The 24,164-nt window shown below is 37.9% G+C and overlaps 1 protein-coding gene across 5 annotated transcripts in view; it reads left to right on the top strand.

Annotated features, from left to right (window-relative positions):
• UTRN (utrophin) overlaps positions 1-24,164 on the top strand; it is a 541,342-nt gene that overhangs the window by 192,726 nt on the left and 324,452 nt on the right. For all 5 annotated transcript variants that reach the window (XM_075203650.1, XM_075203649.1, XM_075203651.1 and 2 more), the window contains 5 exons: positions 747-961; positions 7,101-7,218; positions 12,464-12,669; positions 15,253-15,407; positions 23,248-23,437. In XM_075203650.1, the coding sequence (XP_075059751.1) occupies positions 747-961; positions 7,101-7,218; positions 12,464-12,669; positions 15,253-15,407; positions 23,248-23,437 (884 nt within the window). The remainder of the gene's footprint in view (positions 1-746; positions 962-7,100; positions 7,219-12,463; positions 12,670-15,252; positions 15,408-23,247; positions 23,438-24,164) is intronic.

The following is a 24,164-nucleotide window of genomic DNA, read 5'->3' on the forward strand; positions in this document are numbered from 1 at the left end:
AGATGTGGTTAGGGCTCTCCGGATTTACGTCAAAAGAACATCTCAAATTAGACGAACCGATTCCCTATTTGTCCTATATGATTCTAACAAAAGGGGCTGGCCTCAAAACAGTCCATTGCAAGATGGATTACGGCAACCATTAAGCAGGCTTACATAAGGGCTAACCGTCCTGTGCCAGAGAGACTTACGGCCCATTCCACCAGATCGGTAGGGCCGTCATGGGCAGCAAGAAATGGGGCTTCTGCTGACCAGCTGTGCAGAGCCGCCACCTGGTCTTCACACTCCACACACTTACCAAATTCTATCAGTTTAATGTATTCGCTTCCGCGGATACATTTCAGAGCGGTCCCATCCTTAGGGGGCTGCTTTAGAACGTCCCCATGGTAAGCAGTGTCCCCCAGACTGGATGAAAGAGAAAAGAGGATTAATATACTCACGTTAAATCCGTTTCTCTGATTCCGTCTGGGGGACACTGCGATCCCTCCCTTCTGCCTTTCCTCTGTATCCTCTTGTTTGATTGACCTATCTCCTTGGGGCTTTTTAAATTAACTGAGGAGGAAGAGGCGGGGGGATTGTAGAGGGGAGGGGTCTGTCAGCAGTGCTAAAGTTTAACTAGCTAGGTGCCAACTCCCCGTGCTCCCCTCCACAACCCATGGTAAGCAGTGTCCCCCAGACGGAATCAGAGAAACGGATTTAATGTGAGTATATAAATCCTCTTTTTTCTAATAATGAGTCTATTGTCACAGCTTACCCTGCAGTCCAAAAAATGGTGCTGGTGTCGTCGTCTTCTGAGTTCCCAGGAGGAGCCAAACTTGTTAAGGATTTGCCACCTGCCAGCGATCTTGATAAGACTGTCACTGAACTCTCACACTGGCTGCTGCTTATTGACCAGATGCTTAAGTCCAACATTGTCACTGTTGGCGACCCTGAAGAGATTAACCCAACTATTGCACGTATGAAGGTAAGTCCATGCCACCTGATCCTGTGAGACCAAATTTTAAAGCAAACATTTTTCTTAAAGATTGTGATGAGCTCTCTTAAAGAATTTGAAGATTGGTGTCAGTATTTCTATATAAAAAAATATATTTTTATGGTGCCACAGAACTCCACAGCGTTGCACAGTAGGGAGAACTGGACATACACAAAACAGGGACACATAATTTAGACAAAATAAATACAGACATTAAAACAAAGGGTAGGTAGAATACTGCTCATGAGAGAGCTCAAATTCTAATTGAAAGAGGGCACTGCTGAACGAAGTGCAAGTGTGGCTTAGAGTAGAGATTGGGACAGTTGTGAGGGTGCATTCGTGTGAGAAGTAACAGTAGGAGTAGGGTGGGCTGCAAGAAAAAGATGGGTTTTTAGAGAACCTCTAAAGATTTGAAGGCTGTGGGAAAGCCTAGTTGTGCGAGGTTGGAAATTCCTGAAGTGAGTATCAGCACAGGAGAAGTCTTGAAGGCAGGAGTTAGTCAGAGACAAGGCAAGGTGCGGGAAGAGGTAGATCTAAGGGAGAGTATTTTGAAATGAGATTTGAGATATATAAAGTAGTGGTGTTGTTGAGGGCTTTGTAGGTAAGGGTTAGTCATTTATTGGATACTGGAGGACACAGGGAGATATGAGAGGGGTGTGGCAGATGTGGAGCAGTGAGGAAGGAAAACCAGTCTTGCTGCGGCATCTAACATGCATGGAAGTGGGGATAGATGGGAGAGGGGAATGCCAGATTGCAGGGGGTTGCAGTAGTCAAGGCGGGAGCTGGTGAGACAATGGATAAGAGTTTTGGAGCATCTTGGGTAAGAAAATAACGTATTCTGGCACCATTTCTAAGATTAAGGCGACAGGACAGGGTGAGAGTCTGGATGTGCGTAATAAAGCAGGGGCAGAGTCAAGTGTGACACCGCGGTAGCGAACTTGGAAGACTGAGCGTGAGGGAGATTTGAAGGGCGGTAGGAGGGAAGATAAGTTCTGCTTTGGACATGATGGGCCTGAGTCATTAAGGAGAGCAAAGCAAAAAAAGGAGAAACTTTGCACTTTGGCAAAACCATGTTCAATTCGAGGGGGAGGTGAATTTAAAATGTGAGGACATGTCCTAGATTAACTTTAAATTTCAGTGTAAAAATAGAGCTATCAAGTACATCAAAAAGACCCCAGTATTTTCCTCATGTGCAAAACAATAAACTAATTTGCTCCCCTTGCATTGTAACATGGTTTGTCCAGGATCAGATTTACTGTTTTTTTTTTGCCTTGCTCCCCTTAATGACTCAGGCCTGATGAGCCTCAGTTAGCGTTAGGATATCCATGTGGAGATAGCAGAGAGACAGTTGCTTACATGAGGTCAGCAGGTCCAGGGAGGAGTGAAAGATTTGGGTGTCGTCAGAAAATTGGTGGTCATGGTGGCAGAATGAGCAAGTTAGTTTCAAAACAGAAGAGGTCTACAGTGACAAAAGTAAAGGGCCAAAATTAGAGCTTTTTGAAACCCCAAAAATTAGTGATAGTGTAGGTGAGGGAGTTCCAAAGGTAAAGACATTGTTTGATAGTTAGGAAGTGAACCCAGAAATAATTTGTAGGCCAATGGAGTGAAGGGTTTGTAGGAAAAGAAGGTGGTTAACAGTGTCAAAATCTGCAGAGATCCAGGAGGATTCGTAAGGAGGAATGGCCCTCAGACTTTGCTTGAGTAGATCTTTGATCACTTTCATGAGAGCAGTTTCACTGAAATGTTGGGGGCGAAAGTCTGATTGCAGAGTTGAGAATATAGTGAGAGGCGAGAAAATGAGATAGGCGGTTGTACAAAAGTCGCCTAGGCTACAAGTGGTGGTTGGAGCTGCATTGTCTAGGGCTGCAGTGAGTGTTCTGTTGTAGAAAGAGTCAGGTTGATCAGGGCAGGACAGTGTAGTCATAGCAGGAAGAAGTTGTTTTAGTAAAAATGAGAAGTGGATTGGGTCGAGAGTATTTAGGTGTCGCTTTATCTGTGTGGATTTGGCTGCTGGGGGGAGGGCATGAGGTAAGCTGAGGGTGAAGGAAAGGTGGTTGTGGTCGGAGAGTGGGAAGGCTAATTTGGAGAAACTAGAGATGGAGCAACAGTGGGAGAAGACAATGTCAACAGAGAGGCAGCAAAGATAGTAACAGCTGAGACAGTGGGGTTATCAATGGCAATGTTGAAATTCAACTAGTATGAGAGTAATCAGGTCAAATGGTTTGAAATAAGTGAACCAGGCAGCAGAGTTGTCAGAGTTGGGATAGTGGGCCCAGGGAGTGATAAAATACAGCATCATGAAGGTGGGGGGAGATAATAAATGAATAGTGTGGAATTTAAAGAAAGAGAAAGAGATGGAATGTTCAGAGGGTATGAATCGAAGGTGCAGCTTGGAGGAAGTAGAATGCCTACTTCACCACCTTGTTTGTTACGGCTGTTGCTGTCCCCCATTGGAGAGAGCTACAGGGGTTGTAGTGTCAGTGGGAGTGAGCCAGGTTTCCATAATGTTAAGCAGTTTGAGGGATTTAGAAATTAATAGATCCTGGATAGATGAAAGTTTGTTGCAAACAGATCTGAACAGAGTGCATAGGTGAATGGAAGAGAAGGCAATAGAGATATGTGGATATGGTTGTCAGGAATTGAAGTATAAGGAGCACAAACTAGACATAGGGGATTGCATGGGGCCCAGGGTTAGGTGAGATGTCATTAGCAGCCATGAGAAGGAGCACGGTGAGGAAGAGAACATGTGAGGATGATCTGTGGGTGTGAGGTATGTTTCTGTTTATATAGGCCAGTGAGAGCAGTGGGTGCAGCAAATAAAACAGTTCCTGGGTGCAGACTAGTAAGGAGGGAAGTAGTGAAAGGGAAATAATATGTGAGAGGCAAATATAATGCTGGAGAGAAAAGAGGAATTTGAAGAGAAGTGTAGTTAATGTGAATAGGGAAGATAGTGTAAATTGCATAGGTGTGTGATGTGGATTAGCTAGGGTACGTAATGAGAAACTGGGAAGGAACCATTGGTCCAAATTGTGCAGGTCAATGGAGGAGGTGAAGAGTACTTTACCCCTCCTTGGCTGGGTTTAATAAAGTAGGCCAGCAGTTCCCAAAGTGTGCGACGCGGCTCCCAGTGGTGCCACGGCGCTGTCACAGGAGTGCTGTGGCCGGGATAAAGACAAAAACCTTACCAATCTACCGGCGCCCGGGACCCAGCATCCTTCTCCTTCATCGCTTCTCACTGAATGTCGGCCGTGAATTTCATCACGTCCGATATATTCAGTGAGAAGCGGTAGGAGAGAGGAGGATGCTGGGTCCCGGGCACCGCTGGATTGGTAAGAAGACAGATGAAAAGACAGAAGAAATGGAAGAAAGAAGGCAAGTATGGTAAGTAAAGAAACAGTGGGGAAATAGTGATAGGAAACAGCAATGGAGGGGCAAAAGAATGAAGGTGGGGCAGAGTGAGAATGAAGGGACACAGTGTGATGATGTTTGTACATGCTGTTGTTTTATTTTGTTGTTTTATTTTGTTTGATTTTATTCCTCTGAATAGTAGCTGTAAATTATTCTTTGATAGAAATATAATTGAAAAAAATATATAAAAATATTCTTTTCCCTTGCATTTATGTGTATTATTTTTGCGAACAACTTACCAAGTATTTCTGTCCTGACCTAAATACTTATTACGTTATTTTGACCCAACTGATAAAACGGGACTGCTCGTTAATTATATTCGAGGGGTGCCTTGAAAAAATTATGGAGAGTCTAAGGCTGTCACAAACTGAAAAAAGTTGGGAACCACTGGAGTAGGCAGCTTTTATAGCTTTGACACAACGAGGTCCAACATACTAACAGTTGGGGTTAGAGGGTTCAGCAGCCAATCAGGGATGGCAACAACAATCACAGCTGAGCTCAGTGAGAAACTGAGCGTATATTGAAACAACAATGACAGTTGAGCTCAGTGGCTACAGTAGCTGAACAGAGATGGTAGTTCTGTAGAATCAATGTCTTACCCTAGATCAGTGATGGCTAACCTGTGACACTCCAGGTGTTGTGAAACTACAAACCCCAGCATGCTTTGCCAGTAGATAACTAGCTGGTAGCTGGCAAAGCATGCTGGGACTTGTAGTTTCACAAACACCTGGAGTGTCACAGGTTAGCCATCACTGCCCTAGATTGTAGGCTTTCAAATTAAAACTACCGGAACATTCACAAAACATCTTGGTTACAATTCAAAAAGAAAATGTTGCTTTGAAACAAAATTGCCTTTTTTCATAAACAAAATCTTAAAAAAGAAACTTACAAAATTGTTTTGAATCAGTATTAAAAGATCCATGAATTGATTCTCTAAAACTTGAACTACTTGCCCAGTATTGCAAATAGCCGCACAACTGAGCTCTGAGAGATTTGCTCATCTTTAATTGTAATATCTTTCCATAAAATACTAGAGGTATTAAGGTTATAATTTTCAACCCAACTCCTTATTTTAGCCAAACAAATGTAAATATTAGGCATGTTCCAATATTGCACATATCTGGCCCCAAAATAAGCTCATTGCCCAGAATAAATCTAATCAAAATTGTTGGGATCATCCTTTAAGTGCGGGCAAAAGATGACCACTGTTAGCCTCTCTGTGGTCATCTTCAAAGTGCACAGGATCCAATATGTCAAGAAGTGATTGAACTACTTGGCTCAATGTGCTAATTGACCTGTTCTCATCCAGTGTGGCTACCTAAATGACAGGATGTGTGGCCAGCTTTACAATTCCTATGTTACACATTTACTGGCTGGTCAATGTGAGTGATGTAAATATGCTTTCAAAAATGACCCTTACTTGGTCTACACGCTTTCAAAATAATAAGCCAAATGTAATGTAATCTTATAGTCATCATTCATCATGTTGTTTTTTTATGTAATGATGTGAGCCATGTACTATAAAGGAGACACTGGAGGGTTTTTGGAAATCAAGCAGCCTTTTCTCTCTGTATAATATACTGTTAGAACACTATTAATCCCCTCCGCTTCAGAGAGATTAAAGTTACATTCTAGTATTTGTTTCCCAGCGTGTGCAGCTAAGGAGTCACAGATAGCAATTATTATAATAATTATCATGGATTGCTCTTCATATAACTGTGCGGTGTGCATGTAATTGTTTTATACATCTCTGATAAACACTTCATTCTCATCATTAAGCTTATTAAAAAAGCAGTGTAAGCCAGAGAATGTGCAATTGCATTTTCAGTGATAGAAGCAGAGTAACAATATAAATCTGTCCCTTTCATTTACTTGCATCTATATTGTAAATTCGGCGTGAGGTGATGTCCTTTCTCTAACTGCAGTCAGTTGCTGAATGTGTGGAACTTTATTTTATGGGTATTTATACTGCAGAGATGTGAAGTCTGGGTTTCTCAAAGAGAAGGCTACTACCAATATTTAAATATGTGCTTCAGTTTCAGATGATAAATATGAGGCTCCATTTATTAGAAGCAAATCCAGACCAAATGGTGCAAATTTGTACTAAACCATGTTGTAATGCAAAAGGAGAAAATGCAATTATTTTTGCACGCAGGGAAAATACTGCTCAATTTTACATACATCATATCACATTTTAAATTTAATCCCCTGCAGCACAAAAGGGGTTTGCTAAGGTTCAACATTGGTGCCAAGGTGCTTTAAACTCTTAAATGGGAGCTCCACCATCAGAGAATCCTATTGCCCAGACAAACTGGTCCTTAGATATAACAACCGATAAGATGAGGTTTGTGCATTGAATGCAATTGTAGCATAACAGCAATTTTGTTGTAACTCGGGTCATAAAATAAGCAAATTTACTTGTACAATAAGACTTTTCTGAAGGTGAACTTCCTCTTTCTGTGTTATCGTTATCTGATAATCTTAGACAGGGAAAACTGCATTCAGATTCTTGCAAGAAACACATAGGGACAAAATCCCAAAGCAAGTTTTATATTCTGTGTAAATATATGAGCGCCCACCACCTTGTGGTGACATCCTGCAAGTGGCTCTGTTCAATGCATCTGACTTACACTAGCCAAAGTATCCACTGTGCTCTTGACATGCAGGTCTCACAAGAGTATGTTACAGCTATAATTATGATATTGATTATGTTTCTTTTCAGATAACAAAAGAAGATATGGAGCAGCGGCATCCACAGCTTGAATCTGTCTTTACATTGGCTCAGAATGTTAAGAACAAAACTTCCAGCCTGGATGTCAGAACAGTTATCACAGAGAAATGTAAGTTGTAATACTTTCTTATTCCAAGTATTCCAACAAATTGAAGCAGGAGGCACTCTCAGCTCCAGCTTTTTCCTCCAACTTTATTTGTCCATCTCTGGAGGCTCCCTTTCTGGCCCAATGCCTTAAACTGTAGCATGCAGATTAGATTGTATGTCAGAGAGAATGGCCTGGCGATCCAATCATACTACCTTCCTTGCATTGGAAAGGTTTGCATCTTGAATGTGTGAGACTGTAGTAGTGGGATGATGGTTATCAGTGATGGCTTGATCTGATATCTAAAAAAACGTTTTTTATTTTGTGTGCTTTATATTATATTTGAATGTGTCTCCATATTTTTACTGTAATATTTGTATACATCCATAACAATGTGGAGCTCAGTGTATATGTTCATATAAAACTTCCTACTACAGTATTGCCTGCTACCATTGAGCCAAGTCCTAGTTATTTATTTACATAGGATATTTGCAGCCGTTTTTATACTCCTAAAATGATTTATTTATTTTTTTATGCATTGTATTATTTTTCATACTGTTGATATGATTTACTATAACATAACATTGCGCTCTCTGTAAGACATTTTTTTTTAATACAGCTACAAGTATTCTACCGCAGTATAGAGTAAACTGTACATTATACAATTACCTGTATACACTTTCATTTATATATACTTTCAACTGCTGAGCAGTAGCTTTATTCACAGACATATCAGACTGCCAATTGGCAAAAACAAACACAGCGTTCAAGAATCGTAGGATAGTGACAGAATGGATAGTATTATTTTACAAATGTCATAATCCCAGCCTTCACTAAACCTCAGTGATTCTTTGACACAAAGTGAATTGGTGTTTGTATCCTATATGGGGTTCCTATATAAAGTTTAACTTGAGAAAAGTTTGCAAATGTGTTTTGACAGATGTCATTGTGGTAAATAATGTACTGGTTAGTTCCTCCCAGGGCCATTGTTTGTCTGTTAATAACCCAGTATTATTATTTTTTTATTGCCTTGTTTGTCCACAACTGTATAACACTATGGAGTATGCTGGCACTATATAAATAAATGTTAACAATAAATATACACAATGTTTCTTAACCACATTCTTTGGACAACCTTTGCACTGTGTGAACCCATGCCCTAAAGTGGAGTACAGAGCTTGAACCGGTGCCAGCTCTGTGTCAATTGCCAACATCTATGGGCAGCTTTACATTTAGAACTCAGTTGGAAAATGTTAACAGCTGCTGTTATGTTGGTCGTATCACATTTATATGTGGAACAATGATCTCCTATACTAACATTCACAAAACATATATTCCATTCTGTTGCCGTTTCTGAACCAAATATATTTTAATTAGAGAGAGTACATGCATAGGCTTGTTGTTTGCACACTATAAATTATGCTAACATGTTTACTGACATTTTATAAGGGCTAAGTTCCTCTTATAATGAAGTCAGTTTTATTTGTATTGTTTTGTGTACTTTATACTGTTTTGTTGCACGATAAGAAAGTGTAGAAAAAATTGGAATGTGTGACAGTTACAGAATCATTGTAGTTTGTTCACAATACAAAAATAATCTAGTTATACACATTCAATAGTCATCTAATTCTATAAGTTAGGAGAAGCTTCCGATTTACATGGACATAAAGGAAGTACCCCTCATACATTAACATCCAGTCTCATCTTACCAGGGCTGATTTCTGTAACCATTTCTTATGTGTATATGTTTTTCAAGGGGTAATGTGCCCTTCATGAACATATTTGTGTTATAATGTTGGTGGAGGACAAAAAAACCATTTTTAATAAGCCATTAATAGGGGGGTTAAGGAAGGTGTTCAGAGTTGGCAAAGTATGATGCAGGGGCAAAAACACTTTTATTTTATATTTTAAGGTGCGTTTGACAAAGGTTGGTGCAACATTTAGTAATAGATCTTCATCTCCAACTCTTCTGGATTTCATTTTAAGTTGGGCACAACGTGTCACCAAGCATTTAATTTGAATGACCACAGCAGCACATAGTATGTCAGGGAATATGTTTGCTTACATGCTGGAGGCAGAGACTTGTCCACTAGTGTGATTATAATAATGAGGACAGGGCTGCTAATGACAGGGGCAGTGTCATGATGTGTAGAGGCGAACTCAAGCAAGTAGAAAGCCACAGACTGAGAGTGAGAAAGTGTAAGGCGCACAGAATAATGCACCTCTAACTAAAAATTAGGTCATGGATTTCCCATTCCACTAAATCTAAATGTTTAACTTTAGTATAAATAAGCCTGACAACCTAAAGTAGATGCAGCAGTATACATGTTAATATTTCATGAAAATGTCAGTCTGCACAGATTCCCTCAGTAAAATATAAACATTGTGCAGGGAACATGTAACCACAAAAGGTGAAAAAAAGACAAAAGAAAAACAAAAATATAAATCAAACAGGGAATACACAGTTGCAAGTTAGTTAACCTCTACAGGAGCTAAACACAAATGGACGCTCACAAGCCACACCTAGGAGATCTTGAGATGTTTAAAACATGTTTGTTCCAGAGGGTCAAATGCATTTTTGACTTCTATAACAAACTTATTATCAGCACAGCAACAATAGTGACCACCTATTAGTGAGATCTCTTAGTTGCAGATGTTCATGAGCACAATCAAGGCAAGACAAAGGCAAAAGCCGATTGTATGATTACTACCGTCTCTCACATGACCTAAATTGTCAGCCTGTGTTTGATCATCTTCTGACTACACTAGCAAACCTCAATGAAGTCCTCAAGTTTGAGCCTGAGTGCTGAACGACTGGATCTTATTCTGTGTGACCACCTAGTTATGTGCCCAGATTGGACAGTGGTCTTGACTCTTGCCATCCAGGAAAATAGGCAGGACCGACCAATGTATGGTCAGAGCACTGTATCGACAAATGGCAAAGTACCATGTGTACAATGTATTTTTAATGCCACGTGTATTACGATGTATTTGTGCAATGTTTTCCTGTATTACACTGACCAGGACCTAGAGCAGGGCTTGGCAACCGTTTTCTATCAGTGTGCCAGAAAAAATATTTTCAAGCCCAGGAGTGCCAGTTGTATATATGTGTGTGTGTGATATTATGCCTCATACTCTCTGGAGACTCAGCACGCACATCCACACACCATTCGTTCCACAAGGGAACATGGAGCTGCTTCATTAAAACAGCCGAAGATTATCAAAATGGAACTGTTGTGTTTCGGCTATCTTTGGCTGCTTTAGTAAGACAGCTGCAGAGCTCCGGAGTGCCAGAAAGAAGTGATCGAAGTGCCACGTCTGGTTGCCTACCCCTGATCTAGAGGGTGATAACTAAAGCAAGCTTAAAACGGGGAGAAAATGGGCAGCGGACAAGAGAGAAGCCAGTCCTGACTAGGAATATTGAATTTTGTAAATTTCTGCCAATGATTAGCTTCCCTTGGTTTGTGTCCGTCGAAAGCTGGGTGACAACTTAGCATAACTGCCTCTGCCTCATTGTTCAGACTTTCTAATTGTGCTATTTCACTCCCAGCATCAGCTCCAAGGTAGCCATGATAGCCACTCTGTACTTACCTGTTTGTGAATCACTTGTTTTACAGCTGAACATCATATAATCCTCACATGGTTATTAGTGTACTAATAACGATGGCAGTGTGAGTGTTACAATAAAATCTCCATATTACTACGCAGATATTCTGTGTAGGTGGTGCTTATTAAAACAAGCCATGGTACTGGATAACTAGGGGTTGGGTAGCTGATTAATTGACTTTAGTAATATGGCTGGGTAGCTATGCAAACCCTTTATCATTAAGAGCACCCAGAACACATTATTGGTGTTTACAGAACTATCCTTGGAGAGCAGCATCTGACTTGATAACCTGCTGACTGAACATCGCTTTGCTATTACATCTTGAAACGACACAGTGATTTGTAAGCACTAGGGGAAATTCATTATTGCGCAGTGTGCCGAGGGGCCCCTGGAAAGTTGTGTAGGAAAATCTGCAATGTTGGGGTACCGTAGTACCCATAAATGCATGCAGCCGGGGATGATCAGCAGCACATGGCACAGAATTCTATTTCCTCCTTACTGTCCTGAGTGCTGTAACTAGTTGGCTTGTATTCTGACTCAGATATGCATTACCCATGGTTGATTTTATGAAGCAGCTTTCTGACATGTGATCGTAATATATTGTTTGAATAGAATGGAATTATGTATTGTGCATTGCATGTATCTTGGTAGCTTGTTAGCTGTAAAACTACAAAATGAAGTTCATTATTCTCTTAGCTCTGTTATAAGATGAGAACAATTCTTTTTCCTGACCTATGAGCACCAAATTCAATGTCTCTTTTTCCATTCCTTTATCCTGTCATCTAGGTTTGACAGATTATAGAGAGAGTCCTGAGATGGACTTTATTTTTGTGAGAGGTCAAGTTTTAACAAGATATTATTTGTACTTATTTGGCTTGTTTTCAAACTTGACGGGCAGGTTATAATTAACAATTGCTTGCTTTCTGTAAGAGCTGAAATGATTTGCCTCAAAGTATTAAAAATGCTGTTTCAATGCATTACTATTACACGCTGGCTTTTGCAGAATTTAATTATATTTATAACAGCTAAAGCAATCTAAACTTTCTATGCATTCTTGATACAGAAACCACTTTTTTCCATGCAGTGTATATGATGAATTATTGTCATGCACCAGTGTATAGTAAGCGTCTTACAGGAAATCCAAAATTAGAATTCAATTTTCTCGCAGTTTCCCTATTTGAGACTTCAAAGGCAGTGGGAATTGGCAATAATACATTTTAATTATAATCACTCAATGCTTACAGTGTAACGAGAACACTGAATGGGACTTTGCAGTCATACTAAATATTGTGACCAAAAGCGCATCAGTCATTCTTTGAGGACACAAGCAGTAAAAAGCTGTGCTACTACATAGTGAGAGTGATATTGTTACTCAGATTATGTCCCTTTCCGTTTTGCAAAATGGTTTCTTATTTGCACAATGGTTCTTTGTGTGCTGGCCTATATATAGATATAGATATAGATATAGATATAGATATATATAGATATTGCTCAAGTCATCACAAACGAATTTAGCCATCGTCATACTCATGTAATTTATACCTGTATAATTGCAGTGATAACTACCTGGGGTGCCCTGAGCTGTTCATTTTAGATTGCTGTTGAACCTTCTGTATATGTAACTATTCTTACAATCATTGTGTATTTTTCTTTATGACGCAGCGGAGAAGCTGAAGAATCAGTGGGACGGCACACTACATGGCGTTGAGTTGCGCCAGAAGCAGCTACAAGATATGCTGTCGGACAGCATGAAGTGGGATGAATTAAGGAAGGAGATACAGACTGTCCTGGACCAGACTGACTTCCGCCTGTACACGCTCACTCAGACATCCAAGGACACATTGGTCAAACAGCTGGCAGAGAACAAGGTGAATACTCATTGCTCTGATGGCTTATAGTGGTAAAATATAAAAAAAGATATTGGATTGGTCTATGTAGATTTAAAGACTACTTGAAAAATCTAACTAGATACTTTTGGGGTTTTTTCATTCATTTTCCCATCCACTTTTTTCTCCCACTTTTTTTTTCTGTTCCACTGTTTTCCTGTTTACAACAATTCTTCTTTTTCTATTTGTGTTTTCATCTTTGTCTCTTGTTGTCTTCTCTCTACACTGCCTTCTCCATCTTGATCTGCATTCTGTGTTTCACTCTATGTTTCTTTCTCTTAGATGGCTTTTATGGAGCAATGTCAAAAATCCAACAATTAAACAGCACTTATTGATGTTAATGCAAATTGCGAAGAAAATCACCTTATACATTATTGTAAAAATTACAATGTTTTTGTAGGTTGGAAGAGAGGGTCTTTCCCCTGGGACACTTTTATATGGATTGCTGGCCAGGAACTGTCCTTGTTTTGTATAACAAGTGTTGTCAAGTCCTGCCTTGGAATATGCTGCTTTGGTTTCTGCTTTTTTTTTTAACTATGTAAACATTACATGCATTTCACACATTCCCAAATTGTGGATAACATAGATGCATTTAAAAGTGTAAAAATTCCTTTTCAAAAAGCGCATACTTATCTGTGTATGCTGAGTCAATCTTAAGATACGTCCAATTCCAAAAACAGCAGTATTTTGTGACCGGTGTATATCAGCTGTACACTTACACACTCTTACAGTACACAATCTATGTTTGCCCATCCCCATTTTCCCTCTCGAGGCGAAGGCTGCTACAAGTCTAAGATACGCACAAATCATGATACTGTTGCCCTTTGGAGTGCATGCGCAGTACGGAAAGCCGTATATTTACGCCACAAAAATTGACATACGTCCAACTCTAAATGAGTCTACAAGTGTCCAAGGCTGACAGTCACTGTCTGCCTGGTTAGGTAGAGAAGCGCCACCTTCATAATATGGCAATCTGCTGCAGGGGATAAAGAGAGCAAAATGTAGAAATGCTTCAGTTATTTCAGGTTTAATATTCATCTCAGCAATACATAGCCTCTGTTATTTATTAATGTTAAATACTTGCTGTATATGCTCCTTCTTATAGTTGAATGTTTTTATGAAGTTAAGATCTACAAAGACACATTTGCCTTACATACCCGTCTATGCATCAGACATAATAGAGGGACACAAAGGAAGGACAGACAGGTTCCAAGAGAGCCTTCCCTCCCAAAGAGAGCATTGGGAAATTTCAGCAAATCATGTAGTGGCATGCATTATTTTATGTTTCCAGTACACTGGACTGTCACAGGTCATGTGGTTACTTGTAAACTAATTTTTTGATTTAAGATCCTTAGGGGGTTATTAAATTAAGGTGGCAGATCGCAGTTATGTGCGGCTGCACACTCCCCGTTACCGCAACATTGGGGATTTCCCTTCACACCCCATAGAGTTGCGAAGCGAAATCCGCGATCTTGCGGTACCATATTGGCACTTTATGTGCACAGCCGCGCGTAACCAAGATCTGCCGTCTTAAGTTAATACCCCCCTTAATATTTTCAGTTTTGCAGAACAATGATTTATTTTGCTGTGAAAACATTTATTGCATAAACTTTGATAAACAAGGACATGCAGTTGTTGCCTTTGGACTGTAGAGGGAGTCCTCACAACATTATATTGAATTAACATTTATCTAGCACTGACCAAGATATTTAGATTCATGAAAAGGTATGGTCTTACTGTCCAGATGTTAGCACATCATATATGAGATTTACGTAAAACAGTATTTTATATTGTGGTATTAAGTCTTCCATCCCCTGTATTTTTACAACTAAATTTACAATGTTATTCTTTTAGTTAGACTAGACATGATGACTTCATATCTCAAAAGGTTAACAGATAAAACTCTTAATATTTTTATTACAGACTGCTCTTAACTTTTAAATTATGAATTAGTGTTATTTACCACCATGAGAAAAATCTATTAATAAGTTTGGAGTAAATCACTTGCCAAAATCAAACTAATATTAATGATAATAATAAATATGTGTTCCTAATGCATGTATTAATCAAGACAAAGTGTCAGTGTGCAATTTCCATTTGAATTAATTTGAATTTGATGTAAGCAGTATAGACCTTGGCGCCAGTGGCCACTTTAGAATGCAAGTCACTTCCACCTTGTGGAAAGCTATGCATTTTTTTTACAGGGTGAGAAGCTCAGAGTTATTGTTTGTGCCAGGGAAACCGTTTTTGAGAATCGAGCCGACGAACAGAGAAAAACGTTTCAAAATTTGTATAGTGTCTTTCTTATTTATTTTGGTACAGTTGGCAGACTTGTTTGTTTTTTTGTTTTTTTGCAAACAAAAATAAAACACGTTATTTACTGAGAAGTAGAACACCAGTTCTATTGAATTATGTGACAGTATAGTGGTAGTAGCGAATACATATTATACTGTAATAGTTTTCTCTTTCATAGTAGTAAAGAATTGTCCGTATTTACAGGCTTATACTATGAGCATTTTATTTTACAGCTGTATCGCCTATTTCAGTACTGTTTATTCTCCGCAGGCAATAGTGCAAGAGCTACACAGGGGTGAGATTGTCATGGACACATTCAATGACCTCTCAAACAAACTGCTTCGTGACTACAGCTCTGATGACACCAGGAAAGTGAAGGAGGCCAGCGATCACTTATACATGAATTGGGTTAACATGAACAAGAGGTGAGAACGCAAACATATTTTGCAGTGTAACGGTATTTAGTGGGCCAGCGATGGGCAACATGATGGTTTATAAGAGACCCAATGTGAACCTCTATCATTTAAGGGATCTCGACATGACGTTTCTAGAGCTGCATTGGGAGTAACACCTCACCTACTTGAGCTACATTAGTAACCTGGTATGACATTACAGTGTTAGAGCTACATGTCTTAACTCTCTAAGCAGTTGGATAATGGATGACTAACTGGTAATACAGGTCAATAAGTGAGAAGACAACTCCATCATCTTTCAGAACTGACTAGATGCATGAACCATTCTGGCATTTTCATATTAAATGGGAAAATATACAAGAGCTGCTAGTATCCTTTAATGGCGTGGTTTCAGTCACCCCTGTATCATTGAACGTTAATTTGTTATGGGAAAGGTTTGGGTGCTAGAGGTTTGTCATTCTTTATCTATGTTCATTTTTCAACTATAATGTATGTGTGAATGCGTGGGAAGATGAATGAATTAGTATTCCTTAATAATTTATTTGACATCGCTATATTAGGCAGAAAATATATATAATTCGAATTAGTCCCTGCCACTACCCTAGAGTTTACAGTCTAAATACCTACACAGACACACATACACGTGCACAGTAGGGTCCTTTTTTAGTCAACAGCCAATCAACTTAGCAGTATGTTTTTGGACTGTAGGAGGAAACAGGGGCACTCAGAGGAAACCCACGCAAACACAGGAAGAACATACAAACTACATGCAGATAGGATCTTCGTTAGATAAGAGGATAAAAGCTACTTGTTTAGCTCAGAATTTGTGTTTACTTAGAACTCTCCAAGATATTTGAAGATCTTTTCTAGTTCTTTAGCAATCATAGAGCCAACTCTTAAGATAGATTTTTCCTAATCTTTTACAATTTGTCTTGCAGGGTTGGGCATCTTGGTTAGTTAAAGCCCAGCGATGCTCCTCTGAATACATTTCAATGGAAAAAATTCACATAGGTTAAGCAATCTACTCTGGCTAAGCCAAGTAAATTGAAATTACAGCTAATATTTGTTTAATACTGTTGTGACTAATTAGGTTGACACAATGTCGTACATTCAAGAGAAATCAAATCTTTTTACATGTTTGAAATTCTTCTGGGATTCTAAGTTCTATACTCAAAATTTCGTTTAACATGCTAGAATAATTTGCTTATTTTAATGTATGGATGTATATAATCAATCTTATTATTTTACTGAACACGTTCAAACTTCAAACTCCATTTGACTGGAAAGCAATCTCTCAAACAGTATTTCACTTGGTTAAAGAACCACTAAACTGAAAATACATGTTTATTGAGTATTGAAAGGTTTTTGGTAATTATTATTATTATTATTAATATTTATTTATAAGGCGCCACAAGGCATCCGCAGCGCCGTACAGAGACAAACAAAATTACAATACAATGGGAGACAGCACAGTACAGTAAACACAGCAACTCGGTAAGCTCAATGCACAGCTAGAGAGGGCGGGGAAGGGGGAGGGAGGATCCGCAAACGACGGGCTAATAAGCACAAATAACACATTTTAAGTTCCCATAACATGAAATCATTTGATATCTGTTTTTTGTATATATCTTGGTTAGCTACTAATTGAAGCCATTGTCTTATGTATTACTTCTTAACTCAATATAAAAAAAACTAAATAAGGCGCTATATGATATCAAGCAGTTCAAAACATTGTCATAAATTATAGTGTACCTAACTATAACTGCTGCTTCCAATTAAATCGTCAAAAGAAATATATATAGATGGAAGCACTGGTATAGTAGATATATATTTAATAAATTCAATTAAAATTAACATACAAGTACTAAGATATTCAGTAATCAATGTGTAAAACCTATTCCATTGCACTATGTGTGTGTGTGTATATATATATATATATATATATATATATATATATATATATATATATATATATATATATATATATATATATATATGCATATATATAAATATATATATATATGCATATATATAAATATATATATATATATATATATATATATATATATATGCATATATATAAATATATATATATATATATATATGCATATATATATATATATGAAAAAATATTTGTCCCTTTTATCCAGCATTTAATCACTTTTACAAAATCCCTGATATGCACTGACGTGTATTTCTTAAATGCACAAAAATTATGTTCAGTGCAAGTAAAAGGAAGCTAGATGTCTGTATCTCATAAATGCATTTAGTTTTCGTACAATTATCAGGAAAAGTAAAATATATTTTTACTGAGCCAAAATTGCAAGTGTAAATCAAATTAATTAGGATTAATAAGATGACAAGTGTTCATACATTAAGATAAAAAGCATTTCTTCCATTCTTGAATGTGAGTTGGCATCTTTACATTTTCTTTTTAATCGATCAAATGTTTTTTTCTCTCAGCTAACTGCAAAACCCCAATCTTAATAGAAAATATCTATAAATATCATTCTTTAGAGGCCAAAATCCAGTTAAGAGTTTCTGTTGCGCTATTACATGTATTATATTGTATGTCTTTTCAGATAGCTGGAGAGTAATACAATCACTTAGTGTTTCTCTGGTTATTTGACTGACATATTAATATTACATCGATATAGAGCAGATTATAGAACATAAGTAATCTTATATTGCAAAACACACTCGATTGTGTCTTCTTTTGATTTCTCAAGCGCTCTGTGTAACATTTACAGGCACATATTAAATTTTACTGTATACTATTCCTCCGTTTTATAGGAATCCTCATCCCTAGAAATATATGTAATGTTGATATACAGCTATCTCAGATTGTATATTGGAATACACAGAGAAGAAAACCACTGTACACTGTAATTGTACAAAATTAAGTAAAATGCTGCTCATTTATAAATATTGTTGTCAATCAATTATCAATTGTGTATTATTATTATTATTATTATTATTATTATTATTATTCCTTAACAAAGCTACGATTAACCCAGTTTCTATGCTTGACCATAAGTTAACCAATAAACCAAGCTTAATTGAGCTGTAGCTATTACCACTGAATTACATAGGCACCAAACACATGACATAATGGAATTTAGTTTTGGCATGCAAGTTTGTCACCTGTTGCAGTACCTGTATTTGCCTTGGAATTGTGTTTCTATAGTACTACTAATTTATATAAAAATCCAAATTAAATAAACTTTTATTTGCAGATGAATAGTTACAGTGGCAGAACTACCATTGTGCAGCTGGTGCCATGTACTGATTTCCGCCTCCCAGCACTGGGGTCCACAGTTCGCTAGTTCCACCTCTGAATAGTTACACTGTACCCCCAAATGTTCCATAGGTCACTTTTTAACATTCCCACTGAATTCTTTTTAAGTCATGAATGCACAGTATTACAGCACTAAACTCAGAAAGAGGCACTGGTCGTTATCAGCATGTACCTGTAAGGAACACAGATTTGCTGCAGGTTACCAAGAAGATAGTGGGCCTTTTTATCTTCACCTGTTTCCTAGCAACACTTTTCCCACACGCCTTTCATGATATGTATCCACTTCTCTGGGATCTCTTTCAGTCAACAAAGGAGATTCTTGTCTAGCGGACATGAGAAAACAGAAAAGGTGATTTCCATATGGCAGTTTTCATTGTCATGGAAATGACAAGATTAACATTTGCTTTGCTTACCACCCGGTTCCTGATTCCTCTGATATACATAAAGAACACATTTTGAAGCTGTGATGTGTTTCTGTCACTTTTTCCAATGATATTATAATGGAGGTTATATTGCATATAAATTATGCATATTGTCACGGAGGATAATTTCTCATATTTGATGCACACACACAAAAAAACTTCCACCTCTAAATGAGCCACTCAGGGTGGGATTTCAACTGTAAAAAAAAATTCTCGCGAGCTGCCTTCGGAATGGGCGCGAGACACCTAGCTCAGACTTTTTTCTTTTACAGAAGTAACACTTATTTTTGTTTGCGCCTCATAGAGGTGCAAGCACAATTGAGCATTATTTTTTACCATAATAACGATAAAAATACAAGGCCGCGATATTGCGGACAATTGAATCTGCCCCTCAGTCCTCAAATGCCAGTAATAGACAATATTTGTGAACTCTTATATTGTACATCTAATTTAGTTGCATACAAATCTTATATACACTTAAAATTTCTTCGCCTTTTCGTCAAAGCTATGAATATCCTTCAAATCCGTCAGATAATGAGATTCAATAGTTCCATTTGGGCCAATGTAAGTCAATTCCCATTGAACCAGCAGCTCTGATCAAAAGCGTGAAATGTTATTAAAAGGGGTGATTATAAGCATTGGCAGCACAAAGGGGTGGGTTTCCTGAACAGGGTTTCATTAATAGCATGCCCGTGGCAAATTATTTACTTTTAATGACATTTTTTATTATCCCTTTGTGTAGTATAGACAAAATAAATAATTTCATGGATGCCATAAATAATGTACTTAGCATAAATTTAAGGAAAGAAAGTGCTTCTTCAAATTAATACTGATGACTTATTAGAATTAAGGGCACTCTCAATCAAAAATATGGTGGTATCAAAAGGAATTGCGTGAATGCTGCGCTTTTGCGCTTATAGTGGAGGGGGATTGCTCCACCCCTCACATGAGAGCAATTAAGGTTTACATTTTTTTTGAGCTGCTGAATTACTCTTGTGCGTCAAGAGATGAAAGGTCCCCCTTTACTTCAACCTGTCACCACAGTAGCGGTTGAGCTCTTATGAAAGCTGCAGTTTTCTACCAGGAAAAACAGTGTTGAAGTGCTACTGTGCAAAACCATCCTTAGTCATTAGAGCCCTTATAGCACATAAACACCATACCGCCCCAAACAGCTGCTTTAAGACTTTAGTGTGGTCAGGGCAAATATCTCTTCAGTTGGCTCATACCCCCTGCAAAACACATGGAGGTCAGAAATAATGTAATAAGCTATTAGGTCTGTCACGTAGCATGTGCATTACCTCACATGATGTCACAACCTCCATGCCTTCCTTATTAACAGCTGGTAAATGTAACTGGTCAGGTATTACTTGGTCGGTCTATTGGAACTACTGTAAGTCATTACTGCAAGAGCTGAATTGTAACAGTTTAAATATGAACATACCTCATAAAACCTTCTAAATCAGTTTTGGCTAACCTGTGACACTCCAGGTGTTGTGAAACTACAAGTCCCAGCATGCTTTGCTAATATATATAGCAGCTTATTGCTGGAAAGGTTTGCTAGGACTTGTAGTTTCACAACACCTGGAGTCTCACGGGTTTGCCAACACTGTTCTAAATGATGACTCGTTACATAGGGCGCAACACATGGTTTATAGCTGCCCTTAAATCCAGATTACTGTGAATCTAAAGCAATACCCTACAATCTGGTCATTCGGTGCTACCGTTGAGTGTTTAGTATTATCATACTCATATATATGTGACTATATATGACTTAATTATAAAGCAGTGTTATGTACACAGTTTGTTACGACTGACAAGGGTAATATTCATTTTCACTGTAATTATCCTCACTCAATATTAACACCCTTAACTGCATATCCAGAAGTGTTTATGCCTTTTCTGTTTATTTTTATATACTACGACAAAACAGTGTGATCCATCCACCATGACAGTTCACATGGATCCTATATTTGACTGTCTGAGTGTGTTGTATCACTACCATTTCATTAAGATCTCTTTTACTTGTTTCCATTTAGATATTTCAGTCCTCCAATTTTTATTTCCCTTTTATCGTGTGCATATTGTGTAATTCATACAAGTGTGCCTTAGAGTAAAATAAACAGCCTCATTATTGTGCTGCCTCTTATCTTCCTAGGATAGAAGAATTTAAGGTCCTGTTTATCCAGGTTCCATTACTAGTACATACAATTGTGGACCTTATTTTTTCCCTTTTAATGAAATCGCCCTGATGCCATATCATACAGCATGATATTCATGGACATTTTTGACTCGCTACAATATGTTTTTTCCATTCTTTTATGTGTGTTCTTTCCATAGCTTTTAGTTCTCTTTTCAGATTTTTTTTCTAATATTTGTTGCGTATACAGCTGCTAACCTTATGCCACTGAACTTTGTTTTGTGATAGAAATGTTTTGATGGCAATAGTCTAAAATGGAAGGGGGCATGTTTTCAAGTTAATGGAATCTGTCATTGGAAATGTATTGTCTCAGTAGGCTCCTGCAAGACTGAAAACCTTTACAATACTGTATATTAAAGGACATCAGATAAGTAGTGGAAATGGTAGAGGTTAAGTGAAGGACTTTGGGGGTGGAATACATGGCCTGTTTATGTGTGTGGGCTTTGAGATTTGATTCAATAATGATGACAAATCTACAATTCTATTTTATGAATCAATTTTGTTGAAAGGCTAAAGTATTCAAAATGGGAAAAGGCCATTCATTAGTTCAGTGGAACATAAACCTTAACATAAAGGAAAATATAAATCTTGCATTATATAGAAATAAATGTGTCATGCTTATTTGTATAACCAATATCAATTGCTTCTTCTATATTATTAATGAACAAGTTTTTTCTATTTATAAACTTATTTATTATTTAATAGTAGAAGTAAACACATATCCTTGCAGCAATTCTTATTGTTTAGTTATAATAAGGCATTTCACATAATAAAATAGATATACTGATTTAATTTTAAAACATGGTTACAGTCCTTCTTTATTTTCTGTTCCATGCCAGTGTGTGTAATTTGCTTGTATCATGGTCCCCTCAATGTACACCACTGCATAATATGTCAGCACTTCATAGATAAAGGCTAATAATAGGGGATGGGAGGTGTTTTTCCCTATCAGTTGCGCTTTTGCTCTACCATGTTATAGACACAAAATGGAAGCACGGTGGCTAAGTGGTTAGCACTTCTGCCTCACAGCACTGGGGTAATGAGTTCAATTCCCAACCATGGCCTTATCTGTGTAGAGTTTGTATGTTTTCCCCATGTTTGCGTGGGTTTCCTCCAGGTGCTCCCTTTTCCTCCCACATTCCAAAAACATACTAGTAAGTTAATTGGCTGCTATTAAATTGACCCTAGTCTGTCTGTGTGTGTGTTAGGAATTTAGACTGTAAGCTCCAATGGGGCAGGGACTGATGTGAGTGAGTTCTCTGTACAGCGCTGCATAATTAGTGGCGCTATATAAATAAATGGTATTGATGATGATGAAAAGGGTTAATTTATTAAAGTACATTTCATTGCAAATTTTGCACTGAACCACCGCAACCAATCAGCAATGAGCATTTATCTGCCTAATGAAAGTTAGATATTAAATACAAGTGTCTGATTGGTTGCTAGGATCACCATCAAACTGTGGACAGTAACAAATGGGTGCAAACAGTACACGATAATGGTAAGCTTTACAAAAAGGAAGTACCCTCATTATTGTTAATAGGCCTTTGATAAATGCTCTCCTTTATATAGTAAATGTTTTAGTGTGGGCTGCTTTTTTTTTGCATTTGCATTGCTATATTACTTATTTCTCCTAAATATACCTGATTTATCATCCACATTGTATAAAAAGACACAAACTACATTAATCATAGACAAGTGTTAATATTGGTAGCACTGATTTTAGCTGCTGTGTATGTGATTGAACTGGATGTAATGCAAAGCAAACAGATTCATATCTGTCTCTTCCTTGTCTACTCATTAAAATGTTATATATCAGTCTCTTTTATTTTTACCCGTGGAAACTCTTTTCTGGTCATTATGACAAATACCAGTTAATTATTTTTATGTCTAATGTAGAAATCAAAGCCCATCTTTTTGTTTCTGCACTTTTAGGGTTGGTGACCGACAGAGCACATTGGAGAAGGAGCTAAAAAATTTCCAGACCTTGGTCAAAGATCATGAGAACTTCATGAAGTGGATACAAGAAGCCGAGACGACTGTGAATGTTCTCATGGATGCATCTCAGCGTGAGGATATTCAGCAGGATGTCAGCCGATTGCGGCAGCTAAAAATGCAGCTACAGGTAAGACCGATTATGATAAATAGCATCCGTTGCTGTGGAAACTGTGTGATGTTGTCCGTCATATATAGCATATAGCATGTTTGTTTGTTTAAAAGCAAAGGAAAATCCTACTCTCAGAACTTTTCCTTGGAAGATCGTTTTTTTTTCTTTTGAGCCCCAAACTCGGAACACTGTTAGTGGGTGCTTTAGTGTTGTATATATTTGTGTGTTGTCTACTTCACTGCTGCAGCAGAACATAATATAAATGCTTGAAGGGTATGAACTGAAACCCCTGTGATGTTTTTTTTTTATGCTAGAGGTAGTGTTGCTTTTCGTTGACATTCCCATCCACCTTTTCTTCAGTTAACCCTTCAGTGGCTGTCAGACAGTGCTGTTAATGCTTTAAGAGTTTATTCAACCTTTTAAAGAAGAATATGGGTGAGGTTCAGCCCATTTACATGGCACTGTGTGTATCATGTCATCTTCTTATGTCTTTGTCACTTAAATGTTTGTGAAACAGTCTATTTTCATACCAATTACTGGAGGCTAGTGTTATGGTTTGGCAGAGCAGGAAATAGTTTAGGTTTTTAGATATGTTATTCTCTTCTACACTTCCAACAACTCTTGCTCTTCTGTTTTTCTAATACACATACAGTCTAAGCTGCAATCATATTTCTGTTGTGGACAGTGTCGGACTGGGACATGAAGGGCCCACCGGGGGAAATGCAGCGGTAGGGGCCCACTACAA

Source organism: Mixophyes fleayi, chromosome 3 (genome assembly GCF_038048845.1).
Source record: "Mixophyes fleayi isolate aMixFle1 chromosome 3, aMixFle1.hap1, whole genome shotgun sequence".
NCBI classification, from domain to species: Eukaryota; Metazoa; Chordata; class Amphibia; order Anura; family Limnodynastidae; genus Mixophyes; species Mixophyes fleayi.